General features: G+C 42.0%; 3 protein-coding genes across 4 annotated transcripts; 2 read left to right on the plus strand and 1 right to left on the minus strand.

Annotated features, from left to right (window-relative positions):
• Positions 1-6,192: 6,192 nt before the first annotated feature.
• Positions 6,193-6,986, plus strand: LOC108113309. Its single transcript, XM_017223862.2, has one exon. It carries the CDS (start codon positions 6,289-6,291, stop codon positions 6,847-6,849), a length of 561 nt encoding a protein of 186 aa, XP_017079351.1. The 5' UTR covers positions 6,193-6,288; the 3' UTR covers positions 6,850-6,986.
• A 78-nt stretch (positions 6,987-7,064) lies between these two features.
• On the minus strand, positions 7,065-10,766 carry LOC108113308 (trehalase). Of its 2 annotated transcripts, XM_017223861.2 has the most exons (5): positions 10,634-10,766; positions 10,387-10,570; positions 9,035-10,315; positions 8,238-8,816; positions 7,065-8,120 (listed from the first exon to the last, which is right to left on the minus strand). In XM_017223861.2, the coding sequence occupies exons 1-5, from the start codon at positions 10,684-10,686 to the stop codon at positions 7,182-7,184; spliced, it is 3,036 nt and encodes a 1,011-aa protein (XP_017079350.1). In that variant the 5' UTR covers positions 10,687-10,766; the 3' UTR covers positions 7,065-7,181. The 2 variants fall into 2 exon arrangements, with proteins under 2 accessions (XP_017079350.1, XP_017079349.1); XM_017223860.2 differs by having other exon boundaries at positions 7,065-8,816; positions 10,634-10,765.
• Positions 10,767-11,091: 325 nt separating this feature from the next.
• Positions 11,092-16,550, plus strand: LOC108112365 (serine protease grass). The gene is made up of 5 exons (XM_017222195.2): positions 11,092-11,677; positions 15,534-15,759; positions 15,826-15,874; positions 15,933-16,087; positions 16,159-16,550. The coding sequence occupies exons 2-5, from the start codon at positions 15,558-15,560 to the stop codon at positions 16,548-16,550; spliced, it is 798 nt and encodes a 265-aa protein (XP_017077684.1). The 5' UTR covers positions 11,092-11,677; positions 15,534-15,557.
• Positions 16,551-20,255: the final 3,705 nt, after the last annotated feature.

Genomic DNA, 20,255 nt, shown 5'->3' on the forward strand with positions numbered 1-20,255 from the left:
GTCTTTCTTTTATGCGAATACCCTGATATAGAAGGGTAATCGAGATGGTTATAAGAGGTATTAAAGATCAGTTGGGTGGTAAACATTAACTTGAACGTTATAGAAAGTGATATAAGAAGAGTTTTTAAAATAACTTTTATGATTAAACAAAAGACTATAACTGATGTGTATTGATCTTTAACAGTTTACAACTTCGATTTTACATTAAGGAATATGACAAAATAATATTTAATTTGTTTCCTTTAACTTGAAATAATACTTTCTGAGCCTATCTCAGATAAGTAATAAGCAACCTGTAACTGCCGCCGTGATTTTACTTTGATTCCCAACCATCATTAAAACGAATCACAGCCTTTAAGGATCGTTTCTCGACTTCACCAACATAAATATTTATTCAATTACATAAGTATTTATTTTCCTAATATTCTATTAAGTAAATATTTTTTGGTCATATCAAACCCTTATTTGTAAACTCTCTTAAATCCTAAAACTACGAAAGAGTATTCCCAACAGAGCCATTCCAAAACTTATTTCTCCATTGAAATTTTTTCGATTTCATTTTTGGGGGGTTTGGGTGGGAGTTAGCCGGAGTAGCCGAGGGCATATTTCAACAGTTGCCAGTTATGTTTCTGCTGTCATAATATTGGCATGCATATATCATTCTGACGGTCTATAAAAGTTTCTACACCCCGCGCGAAAGGAAACCAAAGGAAGCCCGAGCCAAGGGTTGATTTCAGTTGTCGTCGCACTGTTGCACTTGTCATAGATATTTGATATGGTGAGAGGAAAGAGGTTCAGTGGGTATAAGGGGGGTTTTTGGTCGTTTCATTCTCGCTTTTTGAAATCTAATAAGCCTCGATGGACTATCGCTTATTCCGATCCTAAGTGGTTGATAATAAATTGTTAGTGAAAAATTGCGCACATTTTCTAGGTTACTCTCCGTTGGGGGGTGCAGAAGTCATCCCTTTTTTATTCGCTTTTCAGTGTCATTTGTGGGATTAGAAAGTACGACAAGGCGACAAATCAGGATGTAATATTTTGCCGGGCAGGCTTCTTCTTTTTTATTAGGCACGTCCTCGAACGAGAGACACCTCCAAATCCACCTCAGACGTGCATTTTACCTGCAACTCCCCGAGGTAGCGTTTTTATTAATATTTAATGCGAGTTTTGCCAACTTTCCCTCTAATCCCCGCACATCAACCCTCATAAAACGCAACTTTTCGCACAACTGACAACTCAATTCGGCATTACTTGAAGCGCAAAAGCCCCAGCATCCCAGCATCTTCCCCTCTCACCAGCACGTGCCAAATATTTTGGCCAATCTCTCAGAGACCATGCTCATCCTACCCTCCCGCCTTTCATGCAAAATTTGCGGACTCCATTAGATGTCACTCCTCTTTGGGTTTTCTACTTCTTGCCTTTCTTATTGCGCGACTGCATAACTGTATAATGAAAAATTTTCCAGCATTTCGCCATGGCCACACCCCCTAGCCCACCGACCACCGCCCACAGAGTTTCGAGGGTGTCCTTTTGGCTTTCCTGGTTTTCCATGTCCTTACTTTTGTCACCCTCACCAGAAGGAAACTAAACATAAATCATAAATATTTTAAAGTTTCAAATTACCAGTGGCAAAAACAATCAATGCAGCCAAACCACCACCCACAGCCCCGCCCACGTGTCCGATGGCTCAAGGCCTTTTTAAGGCGTTCCCCAATCGCTGTCACACAGCTGTCAACATTTGGTAGAAACCCCTTTGAAGGTGGGAATAGCAGGGGGTTGGGTGGTTAGGTTGAGGGGGCAACGCAATCAGCGCTAATCTAATGAGTGTCACTGTTGCATGGGGCAAGTGTAACTAGAACATTGTTCGCCATTGTTCAGCAGGTGTTGGCAAGATCCCAAATGAAATGAGTGAGTGCGTTTTCCCAGCGTGCAAACAGAGAGGAAAATCTTCAAAGAGTTAACAGATATATACATTTTTTAGGATTTTTATATCATAATTCAGCATTTTGTTTACAATTTTATAAATTATTTATAACATTTTTAGTACATTTTTAGTATATTTTTTAAATTTTAAGTATTTTTAACAATTATTTTATATATACCTAAACTTTTCTTTCAGTGTTCTCGAGGCAGTTATGAATATTGCAGGATGCCGAAATGACATCTTGTAACTTCTCAAGTATGTAACGGGACTTTTATGTGCAGTTACCGTTACCGTTGGCAACAAGAATGAAGAAGACGAAGAAGCAGCTGGAGAATCCTTTCGAAGAGCAGAAGGAGACAAGCGAATGCCTGTCCCAGTCAGCCGTCATATAAAAATAATTGTTTGCCAGGGCGCGCATTCATTACCCATGACAGCTCGCGATCCTTGCCAAGGATATTAAAAATGCAATTTCTGGCCAAAAAAAAAAAATAAAGAAAGAAAAGGGTAGAAGGGAAAAGTGCGTCGTCGGCCACCGCAATTCGTGTGCATTTGCAAATTGGTTCGCTGGGCGGATAAGGACAACTCGAGTTGCAATTCCATTTAACGTCTCATCATTTGCCAACTTGGATGCGGACATCAAATTAAATGCTCGAAACGCAATAAACATTAATAAAAATAAGAATCAAGGTGCAGCCGATTCCAGATGGGGAATGCGAATGCGAATGCGAATGAAAATGGCATGGAAATGGCTCATAAACAAGTCCATCAAATAAAGTGCACACAGACGGGCCAAACATTTTTTCGTCCATCGTTGACTTTTGGCGTAAAAACCGCAGCACAATATTAACAATGACGCATGGAGCACCCACACACAGACATAAATATATATATATATATATATATGAAAAAAAAATACAGACACACACCGAGCAGACTATCAAATTTTAATACGCCATCCTGGCTGTGCCTTTATTTCATAAATTTTTAATGAAATTAAGCGGCAAAGCTTTTTGGGTTTTCGGGTTTTCAGCCGCTGGTGTCTGAGTGTGGCCAGAGCATATCGAAATAAATCATAAAGAGTGAAATACATAAGTAAGCCCAAACATCCAGACATTCTGACATCCAGACGGACGAACATTGTTTGCATACCTTTTTAAATGGTTTTTCAACTTTTGGTTTTTTTTTCTTCTTCTCTTAACCGCAACTAAAAGTGCGCCCTGTTAAATTATGAATTAAGCGGTTTTATGCTTCTATATATATGCACACACACATTCAGGATTTTGTCTTTTGTTTTTAATGAGTGCGACTGCAGGGGCTTGAATTTTTAAAAAGGTCAACTAGAACACAATGGGAACTTCCGGCAAATCCAGCTAGAGGTGCACAAAAACTGAAAAGTTTACTTGGTATTTGGTATTTACATTGTTTGAACATTACTTAATATGTGGTTTGTTGATAATTACTATGGTTAGGGGTTACTAAACTGTAAATTAAGTGGTTATGTATGTATGTTATGAACGAAAGGAAAAAATTATAAGAGATACTTTCAACTTGTTAAGACTTGGGGTTGTATTTAAGATTTTCATATATTTATTTTATTTTTCTTACATATTTTAGAATAATTTTTCATTAAATTTATATCCTTATTTATCCTAACTATTGCGATCACGACTCACGACGACTCCCCTCTCCAAATCCGATCCCAAATGCACCCCAAAAAGTATGCAACGCAAAACAGAAAAACAAAAAAATAGAAGACAACCCCCAGAAACCGGAGGACATGGCTGCCATATGCGAAATCAAAAGTTGTTTATGACTCAATTTGTAGTTTTGAACATGAATTATTGCAGCTGTGTGAGGGGCGGAACGAAGGAAAAAAAAGGCAGACTTATAGAGAGAAGAAAGGCAAACATAGAGAAAAAATTGCGGCAAACACGAATATGTGCTGCACACAAAATTTTCGGATGAGGAAAAACTAATTTCGCAAAGAGGAAATTAAATATGGCAAAGTTTGACATATGACAGATTTCTCGTTGCTGTTGTTGTTGTTATAGTTGTTCAAGCAGCTGCTCCTGCCGCTTGTTTCGATTTTATATTCATTTGTGCATGCGAATAATTGAAACATTTCTGGTGGCAAACATGCAAATTTCAATTTCAATTTGCAGCCAAACAAAGACTCAACTCAGCTCTATGGTTATACTCAGCAGGACGAACTCAGGTGGAGAGCACTTTTTGACAGGTCAAAGTGGAATTATTTGAACTGTTGTCATCCGATCTAATACCATCTGAGCCAAAATCCCTCTCCATTTCATTTCATTTCATTTTATTTCATTTCAGTTCGCTTTAGTTTGCTTTGTGTTTCGTCTGCTGGCCAATTTCGCATATTTTTACAACTTTTAGCTTGGAACTTAATTTAGTCAATAACATGCAAATGATTCGCCCAGAGTCTAATTGGAAACGCAACTCAGCAGTCTGCCAAGTCGCCAGACTGCAACTTTTTCTTCACTTTTCCTCATTTCTAGTCGCGAATCTCCGCCAGAATCCGCATTAAAGGCTGCGGTGCGTCAAACTTATAATCAAGAGGGGATTTCCGGCGAAGATGTTGTGGAACGGAAAGGGGGACTGATGGGTCGGGGATCCTACTGAGTCCTACTCCTGAAGACTGATGAGCTACAGCGTTTCTGCATTTCATCACTGCTTCTAGACTAGGGACAAGGTTGGCTAGCAGTGGGAATACACTGAGAAAATGTCATTTATGTAAATATAGTAGACAGTTTAATTTAATCTTATTTAATTCATGTTATTTAAAGGAAAAGCCTGAATTGATCTTCTACTACTGCTTTAACCTCTTGATTTACCTTGAGGTTGTAGTTTAGGTTCCTTATTTTTCCCCAGTGCCCTAAGTGCCATGTGCAGGCGCTGCCAAGGATGCTCACATTCTTCATCATCAAGTGCTGCTCAGTTGCACGTCTGTGATATGACTCGGTTATTCGGTTGTGGTTGAGAGTTTCCCTCCCTGAGTTTTCACTGTTTGCCAGGCTGTCTGTCTGTCAGCCTTGGATTTTCCTTTCCCGACTGCTCGGTCTGGGTTTCGGCTCTTATTTCGCAAAACCAGACACACACACACACATACACATACTCCGACACCGACACTCACAATGCCGCGGCACTGTTGACACATTCCACTGACAAATGGCCATAAGTGTATAATTGGATAAGAACTCGGAAGCGAGAGGCCATAGGGGATCCTCTCATAACTCGTTCCCATTTAAAGCTCCAACAAAACCCGAACTCTTTTATGCAAAACCATTCGGAGGCCATTCAATCAAATTAGCGTGGAGTGCAATCACCGGGCGAACAAACTAATATCTCTGGCCAGAATGCTTCATGGCTGACTACTTATCGCTTAATCACATCATGGGACTGAATGGTATGGCTATGGTATCGGTATTATGCATCTGCATAAAACATTTAGCAACATCAAATCGTTACTCGCCCATCCACACACATCAAAGCCAATCAAAATGGCATTTCAATAATATCAGAGCCGTACAATCGCATCCCGGCAGGGGGTTTTCCGGGATGGTATGGCGGTATGGGGGGGTTCTGTTGTAATGGAGCGCGCATATTTCGGTTCGATTTTGGATGCGAGGGGGGGCTGAGCCTTGTGGGTGAGCTTATGAGTCAGTGAACAGCAGCTGAACGCACATGTGTCTGGGTCTGTGTGTGAACACATCAATGATTCGTTCACAAATATTACAAGCTTGAGCACACAGACACACACACACACATACAGACAGTTAGAAAGAGACAGAGGCTGGAGGAAATTGTGTCAAAGGATACTTTCGCTTTCCCCCGAAATGTGTCCTTGTCGACGGGTGGCAGTCGGTGGGCGCGTCATAAAGATATTGACAGGCCCATAAAGATAACCATAGTGGATTGTGAATGGCATGTCAAGGAAGAAATTAGGCGTTGTTCTCACTCGCACTTTTACTTTCACTTTCCCCGACTGAATGGCATAGCCAAGAGAAATTTGTATCGTTTGTGTAAGAAGGGATCTATAGATTGGTTTGGTTAGCCAAATCTTTGTATTCGTTTAAGATTAGATCGTTGAACTCTGGTCTGATTAGGATTTATAAACCCTATTAGTTAAGCTTATCAATTCATCTTTATATTAAATTTTAAACAATTTTAAGGCTTTTTTTGATAGAAAATGAAAGAACGATAGAATTAATGGAAAGCAGGCCATGGCTCCTTAGTTTTGTACCAACAATAGTACGCTAAAAGATTCAAAACTAACAACATCAAAATTCCAAATTGAAACTCGGTTCGGTGATCTTTGACCTGTGACCCTTCACCCGGTGACCATGTTGGTGGCCACCTTGCATCCCGGTTTCGTGCCAGAGGGCGTGCCGCCATTATTGGACTGGAAAGAATCCTCAAATCTGGGAAACTGCGATAAGGAGTGCCTCCTTTGGGTCCTGGCCATGTCCATCGTTACCGAGCTGATTCTGATGATCCTCGTGGGATACGCTGTCTTGGAACCATGTTCATTGCGAACCAGGGAGTTCAATGATTGTCAGCGAAAGGCATTCGCTAGTTTCATCTACCGAAGATTGCTCCATCAGCTGGATCAGGCTCTATGCCAGCAGGTGAGAATTCCCGAAGAGGAGCCCCTGGACTCCTGCTTGAGGTCTAGTGAAAAGATAATCCTGGCAATTCAACTTTTCCGGCGAGATGCTCTTAAGGTCCTTCAACCAGGACAGGATATTTCATCAATGTTTTCCAGTGACTTGTATTATGTGCTGGACGAAGAGGAACATGAACTGGCTAGCAGTGGCTATGGATGCTCCCACACTAAGGTCGAGGTCACCGAAGAGCTATTGATGTATCTGATATACCCAGAAAGAAGTAACAAAGGGTCTTGAATCCTGCCATTCTTGGTACTTCAGCAAGGACATCTTTTACTTCATCAAGATGAGACGCCCGCGAAACGAATATTTTATTTTTGATCTGTATTTTTTTTATAACAACCTGTCCATAAAGTGTACTTCTGTAAAACCCATTTGTAATCTTAGAAACTTCCAGTTTAAAGTTTTAAAATATCAAAAATTGCTTTTAAAATTTAAGTTAATTTCTAATCTAATTTTGAATTCTTTATTTTGGATATTTTCGAAAAAGCACTACAAATTTGACACACTAAATTTTTCGGTTCGGCCTTCGGTTGATTTTCTAGAGCAATGATCTTTGGGTGATCATATTATTCCTCTTCTTCTTTTTCGTCACAGTTGCAGCACTTCTTCTTCTTATTCTTCTCAGATGGCGGGGGGCAGTTTCCTTCAGTATGAACAGGATCAGCCAGCGGGAATTGCTTGTTAAAGTAGGGCTTGGGTCCATGGCCCGTGGGATAATCTGAAGTTAGGCGAGACTTGCAAGGACCACACTCGGTGGCACCTGCACCTGCATTGGCTGAACTTTGCTGCTGCTGCGGACCAGATGCACCACCAGCTCCAGCACCAGAGCAATCACAATCATCCTGCTGTGCAGAGGCTTTATTGGTGCCCACTGTATGGGTGGAGGCGCACACGGACGGCGGCTGACTTGTAAGGCCACCACAATGTGGACATATAAAGGTTGGTGGTGGAGCAACATTCCCTTGACCTTGGCCCTCCAAGCAAGAGCAATCATTGGCACCATCGCTGCCATCCGAGGTTCGGGTCCGTGACGCAGGTGTATTACTAATTTCTTTGTCGCCCACTGGGAAGTAGTTACCAGTCTGTCCTGGCTTTGCCCCATCCTGAACCTCGTCATCATCCATGCAACTACAGGCATTCTCTATTTCTTGCTGGCTTTTCAGATGCTTAGAGCAATCCTGAGGCTGTGGCTTAGTGGTGCAATCTTCTTTCTTCTCTTCGCATTGCCGTTTCTCTTCCTGCCTCTGAAACTCCCGACGCTGCTCCTGTTGCTGTTGCATGCAGTCCTTTTGGATCTGCATCTGTTGTTGTTGCTGCTTCTGCGAGTCACTTGGAGCTCCCCTTGCCCCTTGAAACTGCTGCTGAGATCTTTGCTGTTGTTGCATCTTTGCTACTGCCCCACACGCACAGTCTGCTCCTGTTTGTCCTTGCTGGATCTGGGATCTCCGCATTTGGGCTTGGGATTGTTGCCCTTTTTGTGATCCACAAAGATCACATGCTGCAGCCTGTTGCTGTGGCTTTGGCTGTTGTGCTCCAGCCCCACAGGAACAGGTGCCACCCGCTCCTTTTTGCGTTTGTTGCGATTGAGTTCGTTGCGATCCACAAAGTTCACATGCTGCAGCCTGTTGCTGTGGCTTTGGCTGTTGTGCTCCAGCCCCACAGGAACAGGTGCCACCCGCTCCTTTTTGCGTTTGTTGCGATTGAGTTCGTTGCGATCTACAATGTTCACATGCTGCAGCCTGTTGCTGTGGCTTTGGCTGTTGTGCTCCAGCCCCACAAGAACAGGTGCCACCCGCTCCTTTTTGTGTTTGTTGCGATTGAGTTTGTTGCAATAGAGTTCGTTGTGATCCACAAAGTTCACATGCTGCAGCCTGTTGCTGTGGCTTTGGCTGTTGTGCTCCAGCCCCACAGGAACATATGCCACCCGCTCCTTTTTGTGTTTGTTGCGATTGAGTTCGTTGGACTTTCTTAGGAGGCTGGTCATCCATATTTGCCTCACTGGTAATGATGTACTCGTGCTTGCCGGCACCTTTCGCACCCTCTGCTGTGCTCTTGCAGCCCTCGTCTACGTCGTCGGCCAAGTTGATATCCTTGCCGTACTTGCAGAGGAACTCGATGATCACCCCGTTTGTCCAACCGTAACCCACTGGAGTATGTTCTGGAGAGGCTCCTCCCGAAGAACCGAATTCCTCACAGAAGTACTAAAAAAAAGAGGGATAAATGGAAATTAGGATATTTTCATTGTAAGACGAATAAATTTTGTAATTTTGGAAGATCTTTCTCGGACAGGGACAAAGCCCTGTTTGACAGATTATTGAAACTTAAAACTATGATATGGTATAGATTTCTTATGTAAGGTATCATTTATCTCCGATATAGAGTTCGTTTTACTTAATCAGATCAATAGCGATCGACTTACATTCTCGAACATAAAGTTCTCATACTTGTAGGCCGCATAATTCGACTTCACCCAACGATGAGCCCAGCGTCTGGACATTTCTTTGGCCACGGGAGTACCCAGATTTTCAAGTCCCTCAATGACCAGGAACATCATGGGTGGAAAGACATTGGGATAGTCCCACTTCTGGCCAGATTCCATATTCATCGTAAAAGGTACTCCACCATATTGCTCATCCAAATTATTGGTCATAATGTACTGCATCACCCCATTGGACACTTTTTCCGTATCGACCAGGGGAAAAGCCCTGGCCCACAAGGGAGCAAAATTCGTGCAGCAAAAATAGTTCCGTGACTTCTTGTTGACCAGATCGTAGTCCAACCAAATACCTGCCTGGGCATTCCACAAGATATCCCGAATGGCCTTTACCAGGGCACATGCCTTATCCTGGTATTCATCAGCTTTCTCGGTATTTCCCGCCTTCCGATTGAACTCGGCCAGGATTTTACCACTCCGGAAGACGATGGCATTCAGTTCAACAGGCACAATGGCAGAGGTTTTGGTGTCTCGAAGGGATCCCTGATTAGTTCCCTCGGCGGTCACATACCAACGAGAGCTGTTGGCCATGCCCGATTCAGAAGCCGACTTCAGTTCGGTGTACATAACTTCACGTAACTGAGGATTCTGGATATTGGCAACACACTGTAAATCCTCGCTGTAGGCCTCGGGTCTTGGCCCAGCTGAGGAGTCTCGGTACTGATACATGGTCTTGCCCTTCACCTTAACCGAGTGCTTGCTTATAAAGGTTTGGTATTCAGTTTCCAGCAAGGGAAGCGCATTAATGGCGTATTTCTCGTCATTGGTGACCTCCATATATGCCTTAACCATCATTATCAAAAGCGGAGGATTTGAGCGGCTAGTACAGTAAATTCTGCCACATTGGGGCACAAATCCATATTGCTGAACCAGTGACAAAAAGTTGTCAATCATTCCCCGAGCCGTTTGATGCATGCCACATTGTAGTAAGCCACGAATAATCCAAAAAGACTCCCAGTAGCAATACTCCCGGCAATCCGAAGAGGGGACAATAAAGGGATTGGAAACGTAGATTATGGAATATAGATCGGGATTAGCTTTGACTTCATCTTTAATACGACGACCCAACTGTTTCCACAGTTCATTAACATCCGAGCCGAACTTTTTGATTTCGGGATCACAGATTCTGGTGAGAAACGAAGGTTGGTCCTTCCAATCCGGTGGAGTCCACGGTTCCAGCTCTGAGCCAGGATCATTAAAGTGTTTCTGAAGGAAGTAAAAAAGTCCTTAAACTGAACTAGAAATATTCGTATTTGTTTTATTCTTTCCTTTTTTACCTCAACAAACATTTGCAGGAACTTCAGGGAGCCATCATTCCTGCGGCAATTACTGAACAGATTGAAATCATCCAGGATTTGGGCAGGTGTAAAAATGCAGCTCATGTCCACAAAGTATTTGCAGCAGGGAAACATCTTTGACCTTTGAACGGCATCCAGCAGGGGTCCTTCGCAGAAAACTCTCCTAAGATGGTTGATGGGGAGGAAAAATTACCAATCGTAAGGATTCATAGAATCCAGGACTCACCTGTTCTCGCCGCCCAAAGTCTGCCCATCGCAGCGGCATTTATCAGTTGCCATCTTCGAGGAACGTTTTTCTGGTGTTAAAGGAAGAAGAAGACCTAACCGAGTAACTGATAACCAGAACAAGTTCGGTTTTTGGCCGAGAACTGATTCCCAGGCGACTGGGGTTCGAAGGCATAAATCAAAAATAACAGAACAGTCAGCCTCTGTTATATTGACCATTAAAGCAAATTTGTCGACATTTGCCATTAAGAGTCAACAATGCTCGGCCATAAATCAGCGTAAATAGACAGGAAGCGCCTGCGAATCCTCAGCCATCTCCTTCCAGGGCCACACATTTATTTTAAATTACCATAAATGCCCCTGACCGAAAACGCAAACCAAAACAAGAGCAGCGTTGAGAACTTTGCCTAAAAGCTATTGGCCTCTGTGTCCATTTGTAATTTCCAGACAATTTATCAAACCAGCAGAAAAGTCAAGGCGTAGGGGCAAGGGGGGGAAGGTTGGCCAAAAAGGCCAGAAGTCGGAATGGAAATGGCGCAGAAAATGCGCTTCAAGTGGCCATGGCCATGGCCATGACCATCGACCAACGGATGGATGGCCGGGAGATTTTCAGTTCAAATAAAAGTAAAAATTCTTCGATTCCTGGACAATCAAATTGAAAGCAAGAAGAACGGGGATTTTGGTGGGCAATCAGCCGCGGGCGAGCACTTCATAAATTCCTTAGCCACGGACTCCACTTCAATGCAAGTTTTTGGCATCGGCATCTTTATGGAAACTTCTCAGGAAGGCGAAATCGAAGGAAACACGGAAATTAGCCTTGTCGCAATCGCATTCTCTGTCGTCTGCAAAGTTTCAATTGAATTTTCGTCCGGCAGAAAAAAAAAATGCAGCAACTTCAACTTTACGCCGTCTTCGAGAACAGATCCGCCAAATAATTAATTTTGCATATGTGAAAATGCAGCCAGAGGATGTGCAAAGGGAGTCCTGACACTTGTCCTGACACTTGACCCGCTGGCAATGTGATCAACTTAACGAGCTGCGAGAAGTGAGTCATGGAGTCGATGCACTGAGAGAAATCTATGGATAAACATGGAACATTCCTTAAGGAAGGTGTTGATATTAATACTGAACTTCCAACTTCTTTTTCAGGATATTTTTTTCCTTACCTATTCATGGCATTTTTCTCTCAGTGTAGCTACATCCTCATCATCGTCATCCGCAGTCGCAGCTAATTGAGTATTCTTCCCTTAAGTGGACACAGCCGCCGCTGGCGCCTTTCAGGCTCATTTGCAGGCCGGCACATAAATCAATAAGTTGCATTCGGCCTTAAATTAATTAAAAAGAAAATTCGCAAAGAGCAGTGAGCGGTGAGCGGTGTTTTTCCCGCTTTTCTTTTCTGTATTTCCCTCTAGCAAATACATTGCAGTCCTTATAGTTGGAGTCTGTGCTTAAACACTCCGCCAGCTGACAGCAATCAATCAAAAATTGCACTGGCCTTAGCGCGACGGGTGCTGCCGGATGTATCACGTCGCACCACCCCAAAAAATATCCACCCACTTTCAAAGGAGCAGGAGCATGATAAATTGTCAACACGCTGACGTTTGTCTGCAGCGATTTAAAAACTACTTAAAATGTAAATGTTGTTTCCCTGTTGCTGCTGCTGCTGTTGCTGTTGCTGTTGCTCGTATTCACTGTTTGGGTTTTATGCACACGTCGCGCAGCGTAGACTGCGAAAATCATGTTGTTGACTTTGAAAAAATATGTGTAAAAATGCGCTATTGTAAATAACAGAACATAAACCCTGTCGTCGGGTGACGGAATAGGGGTAAAGAGGGGATACTTCCTAGTTGACTGACTGTCTGAGGGAGAGTGATGACATGGCAATGTCAACGCCAGCAACAACGAGTCGTGGCAGCAACATTGTATGAAGATGCCACGCCTCTGTGATTGCATTTTTACACTTGTCATTTGGTTTTTGGTGCCACCTCTGTTTGTCTCCGCACTTTGTCGTCTAGTGTTTGAAGTTTACACCGTGCAACACAGGCTGCAACAGCAGCCGCAGCCACATCCTGCTGTCGTCTGTTTCCCCTTAACTTGAGGGTCTACTATACCAACTCCAAATGAGTTATAAATTTAGCTGTCAAGTATTTTGACATTTGATTAATTGAAATCGACTCGGAAAGTTACTATAGTTGATACACATCACTCCTCTGAGAGTCTTAGCTAAAAGGGAAGTGGGCTGTCAATCACCCTGCCCCCCAGCAACATCCATGGATCATTTGTTGATGAGCTAAACTTTGACCGGGGGTCAAACAGAGAGAGAGAGAGAGATCAAACAAAAGGGGCTAAAGACTAAAGACCAAGCCGCAGACGCTCAAATTAAGCAAAAGTCTAGTTAAACAGAAAAGTTTTAGCCACTACCACCCCCTCATCGTTGCCACCAGCTGCCTGACCGCCCTTCAAGTTGACAACCTAAATTGTTAGTTGGCTGATAAGCCGGCCGTCGACTGCCCCCCGAAACCTTCCGTGGGCGTATATAACATTTTTATTTATATCACTATTTTTTATACACAGTGGCAGGAGGAGGGTGGAACCAAAACCAAACGGAACACGCGCCACATGCCGAACGACAAACAAATAAATAAAATTCCTTTTTCGGCATATAGATACCACCCCTCTTTAGCCAAAGGTCTCATTGTGAGGGGTCAACACTGCAGAAGTGTGTGTGTTTTACAAGTCTATTAACTTGTGGCGCTTATCTAATGCTGACAGCAAGTTTTTCACTTTGCCAAAACTTTTGCCCCGGAAAACGCAACTTCCTTTTGCTTTCGAAAGGGGAGGTGTGGGAAAATTGTAGGAGGGTCGCGTTTTAGGGGAGTTTAGGGGCAGCTCTGATGTCAATCATTTGTTGATCATTTTTCTTCTTTGAGGCCATGCATAATAGATGACCGCCATTCGTAGATGACCGCAATGGACTGATTACACTGAGAAAAGTAAGGCATCAGAAGCTAAGATAAGCAAAGATAAGATAGAATAAGTCAAAGTAATCGTATTTTGAATCATTTTAGACGGGTTTGTTTATCAAAAGAAATATTTATTAATATAAAATATTTAAATCAATATTTAAGATTTGATGATTAAAAAAGAAATGGATTATCTATTTGTTTTTTTGGTGTACAGATTCTAAAAAGTTCAGACAAAAACTTTTATTACGAAAATAACCTCTCAACCTTTAGTCTTCGATTCACAGTAATAATAATTCTTATCTGCAATCTTTATTTCCCCAAATAAAAATTGTTATTTTTTAAATAAAGCTATAAAATTTAATAAATAATATATAGTATAAAATCTTAAACGTCATCTTATTCAATAAATTCTGAACTTAACATTTTGTGAGTGGTTTTTTTTATTGAACTTAGAAAGCTGAAAGGAAAAGTGCCAGACTGTCGGAGAGAAACTTTTCTTTCCTTCGTAAAACTCTTGATTTCCTTGGCAATAAGGACAGGGAATTGGTCAAGCTAGTGGCTGCTTCATTAAATGCGACGCCAAAAAGTTGCATCCGTGCAGCTGCTGGAAATATTTATGAACTGTCCGACTGCTTCCCTGCCACATATATATATATATATATATATATCTATATGTAGTAAAGTCGGAGTGTCACAACCCACCTGGCCACCTCTTTTCAATAAACGTTAAGCATTACGGTTATTAGTTTCAGGACGGGCACATAAAAACTTCAAGCCAAGTCGAAAAGGAGACTCTGTTGCCCAACAACAACAACTTTGTGTTGCTACTTTGACGATGCTATCTGTTCTTGCTGTTGCTGCTGCTGCTGCTGTTGCCACTCTGTAGCAGCAACATGTTGCTGATGCTGATAGTGCCTGCGTTGACTAGTTGACTATGTTGCCATTCTGGAAATGGTTGAATGGGTCCTATGGAAATTACGGAAACCGTGATACTTCCAAGTGCATTACATGCAAAGTCCTCGCGGCAGTGACAACAGCAGCAGGAGAAGCAGTAGCAGCAACACAACACAACAGCAACTTATTAACGCGCAATCTGAGCTCTGCAATTGACCGCAATGGGCGGGACTGCATAAGGGGGCAGTGGAGGGTTAAGGCTAGGGATTCTGAAGCAGGAGCGATGACGCCGACGACGACAGACGGAAACGGAAACGGCAAATAAACGCACGAGCGCTGACGTGCGGGCACCAGCGTGTCAGCGTCCGTGTCTTTGTATTTTGCTGCTGTGCGCGAGTGTGTGTTGCACTTGTTTGCATGCAACGTGGCAACATGGCAACGACAATGCCAGCAACAACATTAAAAGCAACAACAGCAACTGCAGCAGCAACGGGCATTTATCTGGCTGCCCAGACCTGCCACGCCCCTCGTAATACATTGCGGTCGGGATGTTGCATGTTTGTGGGCGCTCGCCTGCGTTTGTATTTTTTCAATACCCTTCAATTGGTGAGCTTTTGAGGTATACCCGTTTTATAAATGTCTGTTCTTGGGGAGTTGATATATAAATTAAGATTATTATAAAAGTTTTTTGATAAGTTATAGTATGGAATTGGATATTTTTATAGATCTCAAAGCGGTAATCAGCATTTACTAAAATTTAAAGGAATAACAGATGATAAACAACCTTCAAACATAAAATTTAATGAGCTTAAGGACATGTTTATTTATATAAAACTTAATAAGAAATACATAACTTATAAATAAACATTTTTAATCAGTATTATTTATTTTAAACATTTCTGTTCTTATCAATGTTCTGCCTTTTATTACAATTTTCCAAGAAAGCCTTATGTTTTTCAAGATGTTTCTTTAGATTAAATGTAAATATTTATTTCTCTTGAATTCCGCTTCATTATAAAGAAAATTGCATTTTTACAACAGTTCAATATTGTAATTCGATCGAAGATGAGGCCTGCAATCGCTCTGTTGACTTTATTAGCAATTCTCAGCTTTGGAAAACTTGGCTTTACCCAATTGCTGGAACCAAAATGTATACCATCGTATGCGACGAGAGTTATTGGTGGTCGTAGTGCTCGAAGATCTCCATGGATGGCATATCTAATCCGGAATAATGCTTTCGCATGTGGAGGTTCACTTATTGCTTATCGTTAGTACTTGGTTTTGGTTTGTGGGTTTTCTTATATCTAAACTTTTATTTTAAAAACTCTTTCAGGTTTCGTGCTAACAGCTGGTCATTGTACCCAAATACCTGACAACAATTTGTAAGTTATTGCTTAATTATCTCTCTAATTTATATTTCATAAAGTTTTGTTTCTAAAGATATGTTAGATTGGGGGAATACGATTCTTCGAGGACTTCAGATGGCAGAACTGCAGAATATCGAGTTATTTCCACTTTTCGACATGAAAAGTACATTAACTTCGAACACGATGATATTGCAGTGTTAAAGCTGGATCGAACAGTGATATATAATGGTAATAAAGCTTAAATGAATTATCATTTATTAAACAAAATAATCACTTACCATACTAACGTCCACTTACAGATAAAATCCGACCGATCTGCATTTTCTTGAATCCCGGAATGCAGTCTTTCGTAGACAGATTACAGGACTTTACCCTTACCGGCTGGGGTCAGACGGCCACCTATTATCAAATGCCTACAACGCTCCAGGAAATGTCTCTCCGTCGTGTGGATCGATACTTTTGTGGTGCAAAAAGTAATACCATATGTTGCAGCAATCCCTCGCAGTTCGCTTGCTTCGGAGATTCGGGAAGTCCTTTGGGAGCAACGATGAGATATGGAAGAGGCTATATCTATGCACAGTTTGGAGTTACTAGCTCGGTTACGGGTAATTGTGATGGTTATAGCACCTATGTGGATGTCACTAGCTATTTGCCATGGCTTCTAACAACCTTGCGAAGAAATTGGCTTTGAAAAAAAGTTGTTTAGTTTAAGTCATAATTTCTTAAATAAAAATTCGTTAAAAATTAAAAGTTGCAATGAACATTGTTATCCAGCTATCAGTTTATAAGTAAAAATGCTTTTCATGGCATAATAATGGGTAATTCAGAGCCCTTAAAAAGGTTTTATATTTCCCCCTGGTTTTCCTTTCTCTTCCTTTTTTTTTTTTTTTGTTTGCCTCGGCGCCATCGTTCGCATGCACGGCAAGGATTTCTCTGCTTAATTTGTGGTTTTCAACCAAACAGAGCAGCGAGCGCAGCAATGGACGTTGGCAGATGGCGGAAAAGTGGCGGACGAGTCCAGCTAACCAACTGTTCAACAGCAATTGCAATTGCAATTGAGGTTGCAGTCGCACGAATATTCCAGGAAACCCTTAAATATGATTATGGCATACGAAAGGCCTATGAACAGAGCAGTTTTTTGGGGCAGAGAGAGGAAGAAAAGTCACATTATTGCACCTATTGTATAATTTTTGGGCCATCTTCGCTGGAATCTCTCTCTCTCTCTGTTCTTACCACTTTTGGTCTAGAAATTTCCACGAACTTGATTTAATTGTCACACATTACGAAACCACAATTACATAGAAAAATGCGGCATCCAACGGAAATGGCAACAATGCAAATGGCAAACAGAAATACCAGCAACTGCAGCAAATAATAACAACCAAGCAAGGACCTTACCTCTACCCCTCTTCCTTTTGGCTCAAAATAAAATGCGCCATTTGCAATTGTAGTTTATTTTAATACCGCAATTAGTGTTGTTTTCTGGTTGGAGTTGGTGGTGCGGGGTATTTGTGGTTCGGTGGCTAGGTGGCTCAGTGGGTAGAGCACGCAATCGGTTGGAAAGTTGGAAAAATGCAAGGGAAAAGCCATGTTGCCACACCATTTGAGGTGGCACAAAGCTACCGCAGAGGTAGTTGCATAAATTTATCACAAGGAATGTAAAGGCAAAAAAAAAACCTCTCCTCTTTTGAAGGGCTCTTCATTTGTCTGGCCATTTGGAATTATTTGTGACGCAGCCGGCTGTTAATTGATTTTTAAGTGCCAACTACAATCAGGTACTTTGATACGCATCAGGTGACGCGTGCAGGCTCATATTATTGCCATACAGATTCGGATAAAAAATGTTAATGTAATCAGTGATAAAAAAAAGTCTGTTTAAGTTTGGAAATTTACAAATACTCTTTTAAAAGGTGTGGCAAAATAATAATTGAAATTCAAATCAATAAAAAGGTTGAAAAATCTAATAATTTAACAATTTTTAGAGTCAACCCAGTAACTGATACCTAAAGTTTATAGCTTTTAGATATCAATTTGATTGAAATCACTGAGTATTCTTTAACACCCCATATCATCTAGTATAACAATCCGATTGAAAGTTAATTGCTGCACACACACCTCGCTGATTTTATCCCCCATTCGTTTTTCTATGTGCAACGGGTGTAATCACATTTTATGTTGAACGCACTTAATTTTTTTGCCTCAACTAAATGCCAATTAAAATTCGTAATTATTTTTTAATGGCATTTTGTGGTCAATATCGGGCGATTGACGATGATTGCACAGCGGTGGATATCGGCGAAGTGGTAGTGGAACTTCACTTTGATGACGGGATGCCGTCGTGACAATTCACATTTATGACGACCAAATGGCAAATGTCCAGTCGCCTCCCCGTATCGATATCAATTGCATGACTTGTCAAAGCAGCCACGGAGGCGCCTGCCTAAAAGAAAAGTGCCGTAGTACATGTATGGGGGTTAAATTGCAAGCAATTGCAGTTCAAACAAGGAATCGCAATAAGAAACCCCCAATGTCCTGCAGGCATCGTGTCCTGGCTCAATGAAATTCGAGCAATCATCACCATCAACATTTCGCTTCACTTCGAAAAGGACACGGCAGCAACATGCCGCAAGTGACAATCATTTATATTTAATAAACAACTAACGCATGCAGGACATACAGCTATGGTCACAGCAATAGCATTTAAGATGAAAAAGGATTTTACAAAAATAATTGGAATCGATATTTTTGGAAGAGAAGGTGGCAATTAGTGAAGACTTTAAGTTGAAAAGGACTTTTTATTTTCTTGGTTCTTATGTAAAATAATCCTTTTTCTATTCTTCCGATCACTACTGTTAGACCATCCTTTGTGGAGCACGAAAAAAGGGGGGGAAAACGGTTCGGAAAAACAACAGCAAGATGACGAGACTAAGCGGCCATTGTCTCCGCCCCTTTGGCCCCCCTTTTTTCTCTTAGTGGAAATTGTTTATCATGCATTTTGTTCGATTCCGAGTCGAGGCGTCTGAATAATGCAGCAGGTAGTAGTAGTATATGGTGATGGAAAAGCGGAAAAGTGGGCGTGGAAAATGTTGGGCGGGAGAGACGGTCAAATAAATAAGCGAGCACGAAGAAGCGAAGACGAAAACAAAATGGGGCAGAAAACAACAACGAAAAAGGACAACAATGCTGCAGACACAAAACCGCTTCGAATCGCTTTGGGCGGCATTCAAATTGAATATTGAAAGCATCGAGCACAAAACTGCCAAACGCTTGAATTATGCATTAATGATGTCTGCCACAGTGGACAATAGTCATGAGTTGAGGGGGCGGAAAGGGCCACTGGGCAAGGTTTCAGGACAGAAGGGTTCCTTTTTTTTATTCCAGAGACAAGAACAACGGCAATGCGTCGTCCTCACTGGCCACCGCTTATTAATTTTTTATGCGTCTGCTATTTTTATGGTCGACATGAAAGCGTTAGCCGCAAGCGTTTTATTTTCCCGGCCATTTTCAGCTAGCTTTCAATAGTTTTTCACAGACATTTCCATTTGTTCTAGACACGCTCATGGTAGTAGAAATTGATCTGGAAACAATTACTCTTTAATTTGAAAGGGTTTTTCAGGTTAATAAAATGGATTTTCATACAAAAAAGGATTAACCTTTTTTTGAAGTTTTCACAAAAAATATGATAATGACCAATTAAATGCTATTCCCTTGACCGGAACTGTCAATCACCATTGTTCTCTAATATTTGGCCAACAAAGTATTATGCTTTATGTGGCTTGATTTTCCATTTGGCTTAATTCTGTTTGTTGGCCAATGTTGGGAAGGAAGGCTCCGCTCCGTCAAATAAAGCTCGCCCTTGACAATGGCCATCAATATATACCGATATCGGTGGACTGAAAGACGTTAATTACCAGCATTACCACGCGTCCCATTATCAGCCACACAAATCAGCGGTTACGTAGAGGTATGAGAAACCTGATGCAACGTGTGCGGGGCAATGGAAAACTCATTACATGCCACAGGAGTTACAGCCATCAACCAGGATACGGGTTACGGGAGGCAGGAGACAAAAGCCACGCCCTCAGACCCAGCTGCTGCCGCCTATCAAAAGCGACCGCAACATGCTGTAATGCGTGGCCCCATCAGCGGCATTTGCATGTGCAGCTGGAATCGCCCGATACTTAAAGCCAACGGGCCATATGTTAGCCTACACACTGCCAAAGGACAAACTTAATGTCAACACGCTAATCTGTCAGTCGACGGGAGTCGAGAGTCAGGATCAGGGAGCTGGAAGCCAGGAGATGGGATTGCGATTGCAAAGGATCTGCCACAATGTCGGGCTACTTAAGGAGCGCACACTGAATAGCCGCGCCTCGCTGCACAAGAGCTGAGGGAT

The sequence above is a fragment of the Drosophila eugracilis genome, unplaced genomic scaffold (genome assembly GCF_018153835.1).
Source record: "Drosophila eugracilis isolate 14026-0451.02 unplaced genomic scaffold, ASM1815383v1 contig_90, whole genome shotgun sequence".
Classification (NCBI taxonomy): domain Eukaryota; kingdom Metazoa; phylum Arthropoda; class Insecta; order Diptera; family Drosophilidae; genus Drosophila; species Drosophila eugracilis.

Coding starts and splice junctions, on each gene's coding strand:
- LOC108113308 (XM_017223860.2), bottom strand. CDS start 10,686: ATGGCAACTGATAAATGCCGCTGCGATGGGCAGACTTTGGGCGGCGAG. Junction 10,571..10,633: donor ACTTTGGGCGGCGAGAACAG/GTGAGTCCTGGA, acceptor CAACCATCTTAG/GAGAGTTTTCTGCGAAGGAC. Junction 8,817..9,034: donor AGAACTTTATGTTCGAGAAT/GTAAGTCGATCG, acceptor TCTTTTTTTTAG/TACTTCTGTGAGGAATTCGG.
- LOC108112365 (XM_017222195.2), top strand. CDS start 15,558: ATGAGGCCTGCAATCGCTCTGTTGACTTTATTAGCAATTCTCAGCTTT. Junction 15,760..15,825: donor AGGTTCACTTATTGCTTATC/GTTAGTACTTGG, acceptor AAACTCTTTCAG/GTTTCGTGCTAACAGCTGGT. Junction 15,875..15,932: donor CAAATACCTGACAACAATTT/GTAAGTTATTGC, acceptor TTGTTTCTAAAG/ATATGTTAGATTGGGGGAAT.
- LOC108113309 (XM_017223862.2), top strand. CDS start 6,289: ATGTTGGTGGCCACCTTGCATCCCGGTTTCGTGCCAGAGGGCGTGCCG.